Raw genomic sequence first — 4,827 nt, 5'->3', positions numbered from 1 at the left:
GCCTGGTCGTGGACGGTGGTGGCGGCGGCGGTGGCGGCGGTGGCCTAGTGACTGGTGGTAGGTATGTAGGTTGTTGTGTGGTCGGTGGTGGTGGTGGTGGACGAGTGGGGAATGTAAAAGGTACTTTAGGAGTTGGATAGTCGTAACCCGTTGTCCTGCTCACATCCAACTGTGTACTGTAAGTAGGTGGCTGCGTAGGTGGTCTCGTAGGAGGTGGCGGCGGTGGCGGTGGTGGTCTTGTTGGTGGCGGCGGTGGTGGAGGCGGTGGCCTCGTCGGGGGCGGTGGTGGTGGAGGTGGCGGTCTTGTCGGCGGCGGTGGTGGTGGTGGTGGTGGTCTTGTTGGCGGCGGCGGGGGAGGAGGTGGTGGTCTAGTCGGAGGCGGTGGAGGCGGCGGCGGCGGTGGTCTCGAGGGCGGTGGAGGGGGTGGCGGCGGAGGGAATGGTATCTTGGGCTTGGGGTAGAAGTATCCGTCCTCGTTCAAGTTAGCATCTATCGGAGCTCCCAGGACCCCATAGTTCTGGTTGTATAAGCTTGATACATCTCTTCTTGCAAGATCCGCTCTGCAGGTGTGGTACACCGCAAGCAGGACCACCGCTATGTGCAGTGACAGCCTCTGCAACAAATAAGTGAAGCCTATTTTATTAATTGTGTATATTTTTGTTATCTATCTACATATAAGCACTTAAGGAAAATATGGTCATATAATGCGGACCTACACATAGTAAAACAACGGCGTTTAAATTATCATATCTCTTTGCGAAAATAGGTAAAACAAACACATTTTTTTTCACAAACAATAAACAAGGTCCATAAATTATGTAATATTAAGCTGTACAAATATTAACGAGTACAAAAACCATAAAGACACCGAATTAAGATTGATTTTTTGCTGGATAAATTTGAAATTACGATTTAAAGGTCACATTACATACAAATTTGTGTACAGTGATCTACCGATAACCTAGACTCGCATCAGGTTGAGATAAATGTCGAAACATTTATTAAAATTTGTTGGATCCTAACAAGAAATAAGGAAATAAAAAAATAAAATATGTCTGTATCTGTCATCCGTAATTATTTTAAATAGAAACCTTTGTCTCCAACATAATATGAGATGATAGTGCGTTGATGTAATTTGGATCACAATTCGTAATTTGTGTAGTTTAGTAGTACAAACGTAAATAAATAATTTTCACGATATATGTATTGATTCAATTTAGAAAGCGCCTAGTAAAAGATGTACTCTACAGACTTAAAATATTTTGCTATAAAAATAATGTAGGCGTTATAAATTATTCTTGTATTTGTTATTCAAACTATTTCTACAAATAACTGGTATTGAGTAATGGCGACATATTAACCTCTGTCTTTATATGAAATGAATTTAACCTTGCTGTGGCATTGGCAATGTGTTAGAATTAAGTAATTTTATCATCTCGTGACGATTCCATCGGATTTTTCGTAGAAATTCGAATATTTATTCGGGGAAGAGCAAGTCAAAACAAAAGCATAATTTAATAGCAATTATTTTTTCATATCTCGCGAAGTTCTGTTTCTACTAAATACTTACTTTGTGCTGCATTAGACACGACTTGAATTTTCTTAAAAATTTATTTAAACAAGTATCTTGCTTTAAGACAATGGTTTTTGTAATTATAAAATAAGAACAGTTGTCTTCTAGTCTCTTGTAGCACCCTTCAAAAAAAGTTTACCTTAAAACATTTTGGTATGGTTGAACGTAAATTTTTGTAGTGCCATAAATATTGAAATATTACAAGTGGTTGTCATCTTTATTGCTTTAACAATATCAACAAACATAAGTAGTATACGACCTACGATTGAGTAATGTCTTATAAGAATTTAAATCAATATTTGTAGGTTTAAAATGAAGGTTACCATAAGCTTTATTAGACACTATTGCTATGTATATCAGCTGTTTACGATGGTATTAAGAATTAACTATAGTTCTCTAAGAAGAACTCTGGCTGCGCGGAATTAAAAAAAAACTTAATAAGTATCCTATGTGTTATTTTAGGTTATGTTCTACCTCTGTATCAAATTTCATAAAGATCCATTGAGCCGTTCCGACGATACCTTCCAACAAACATCCATCTATCCATTCATCTAAACATTCGCATTTATAATATAATATTAGTAAAATTTTATTCACATATATTATACATTTATTTATCATATTTTTAATATAATACATTTCATATCCAAAACAAATAAAAATATACAAAACATATTATATTAAAAACAGAACACCACCAGCTGCGGAATCCCATGACTCAAACAACCAGTGGTCAGGGCTACAGAGACAGGAACCTTCTTACGATGCGCGCGGTTTCTAAGACAACTGCCTTTTGTATCGGGCCCTTAATCCAACTGTGTAGCGAGAGCTTCTTGAGATGTTGGTCGAAGCTCTTCGCTATCAGCTTATTAGTATTAGTAAAATTATTATTATTATAACATTCAGAAATTAAGAATAGTAATATTAGTAAGATGATTATATGGACAGGGGCTATTTGTTCAATCGTCACCCTTGACCACTAAAATACAAAGACTTTCATATATGTATCAAAATACATCAGAAATAGTTCGATTATAGTCTTTGTAAACTAATTTGTTTAATTGTATGAAGAGTTTTATTACTGTTTTCTTTCCTTTCTTTTCTTTACCATAGTTGTGAACAACGATGTTGGGTACATAATTACTAAGTTGTTATATATCATCATCATCAGCTCATTACACGTCCCCACCGAGTGGCTCTGAGCCTACCCTAAGTTAAGGGTGATTAGGCCATAGTCAACCACGCTGGCCAAGTGCGGGTTGGTTGACTTCACACATTTCTTTGAATTTCTTCTCAGATATGTGCAGGTTATCACGATGTTTTCCTTTGCCGTAAGAACGTCGGATAAATGTAGATATGTAAATCGGATATCGAAAAACACATTGGTACATGTCGGGATTCGAACCCAGGATTTGCTGATTGCCAGTCAAGTGCTTGACCCCTGAGCCACCGACACTCTATATTTTATATTGATGTATATACATTATGTAATCATTAGTTGTTCCAAATAAAAAAAATAAAAATCGATCCTTTTCAACACCGACGATTGTAGTCTAAACAATCGCTCTGTCTAAACCGAGTGTAATCTGATCCGCAAACATGTGTAATATTTAACTATTAACGTAAAGTGTTCCAAACAAATGAACCTGACCGACTTGTTGCGACAGACAAACAAACGCGTCGACAAACTTTTACAAATACCTTTACATTGTCAAACTGAAACAATGCATTTAAAATGGCGAAAAACGGTTTCACATTTACATGTATTTAGTGTTGGCGCCGTTTCTGCTGCACCCTAACAGATGGCGCTGTAGCGAGATATCGTTTACTTTAATCGCGATGTTAAGATACAATGTCTCGCTACAGATATGCTTCCCGCAAGTCGGATATGTTTGGTGTTTGGTTCGGTGTTGTCATTGCGTTTCTTTGGTTGTTATTGTTGTCGTTGCGTTTTGTAGTTTTCGTTCGTTTCGTTGTGCGTTGGTCGAGTCGTCCAAATTTCGGACAAGTTTGCGTAGGAAACAAACAATGGTCCTTCGTTTGCCGAATATTTCGGTCTGAGTGTATTACGTTGGACTTAAATATTCGACTCGGTTATAATATATTAAAAGTTGAGTTTAGAGTTGGAAGAATATTTGGATTAATAAACAAACGTTATTTGAGGGTTGTCAATTGAATACAAGTGTGGACAGGTTATTACGGTTGATACTGAGGTGCATATTAACAAGTTTATTAGTGCAATTATTTTGCTATATACCTTCTTAGTTTTCTTCCTACTTGTTTTGATTTGTTTAGTGTTTTACTTTGAATTAATAAGATGGAACAAGCCAAAAGGTTAATTAGTCTTCAAGAGGACAGGATTGAACAAATACAAAAGGCTCAAAGTAATTACTTGAAAACACCTAATTCTCGAATAACATCAAGTTACGTAGAAACTCGCTTAGATACCTTGGAACGTTTATATTGTTCGTTCACAAGGGGACACGAAGAACTATCGGCGTTGATTCTTCGTGGACAAAGAAGTTCTGTCGAATATTTTAGTCTAGATAGGTTTGATGAATTGGATGAACTTTATACAATTTATAAGACTTCGTTAAAAGAAAAGTTAATAGAATTAAAAAGGGAAATGACTACAAGTAATGCACTTAGCCCGAGAACTAGTACAAGTACAGAGATAAAGTTACCTGCGATACAGATACCCACATTTTCGGGTAGTTATACAGACTGGCCATCGTTTAGAGATTTATTCACATCGATCGTTCATAAAAATACAACTTTAGATAATGTTCAGAAATTGCATTATCTCAAGTCTCTTGTAGCCGGGGAAGCAGAACAATTACTGCGCAGTATTACTATTACAAACGACAATTATATTAAAGCCTGGGAAACATTATATAATAGATTTGACAACAAGAGGTACCTCGCAAATAGCATTTTCAAAAAATTATTTAGATTGAAAGCAATGGCTCATGAATCGGCTTATCTATTAAAACAGTTGCTGTACACAACATTAGATTGCCTCAATAGTTTCAAAAATATGGGAATTAATACGGATGCATGGGATGACATTATTGTTTACATAACAGTTTCGAAATTAGATCCGACGAGTCATCAATTGTGGGAACAGCACATAACTGCAGACAGTGAAAAAATGCCGAGTTTTCAACAGCTACATCAATTTCTTGAGATGAGATTTAAGGCGTTAGAAATGGTGGAAGATAATTCAAAGCAAGGTACGAGTAAGACCAAAACAT

General features: G+C 36.7%; 1 protein-coding gene across 1 annotated transcript in view; it reads right to left on the bottom strand.

Moving 5' to 3' along the window:
• The window catches only part of LOC106125065 (leucine-rich repeat extensin-like protein 3), a 17,855-nt gene that overhangs the window by 852 nt on the left and 12,176 nt on the right, over nt 1-4,827 (bottom strand). The window contains exon 2 of the mRNA XM_013322149.1: nt 3-613. Coding sequence (XP_013177603.1) covers nt 3-613 — 611 coding nt within the window. The remainder of the gene's footprint in view (nt 1-2; nt 614-4,827) is intronic.

The sequence above is a fragment of the Papilio xuthus genome, unplaced genomic scaffold (genome assembly GCF_000836235.2).
Source record: "Papilio xuthus unplaced genomic scaffold, Pxut_1.1 DF825928.1, whole genome shotgun sequence".
Taxonomy (NCBI): domain Eukaryota; kingdom Metazoa; phylum Arthropoda; class Insecta; order Lepidoptera; family Papilionidae; genus Papilio; species Papilio xuthus.
This window is presented reverse-complemented; position numbering and strand designations above follow the sequence as displayed.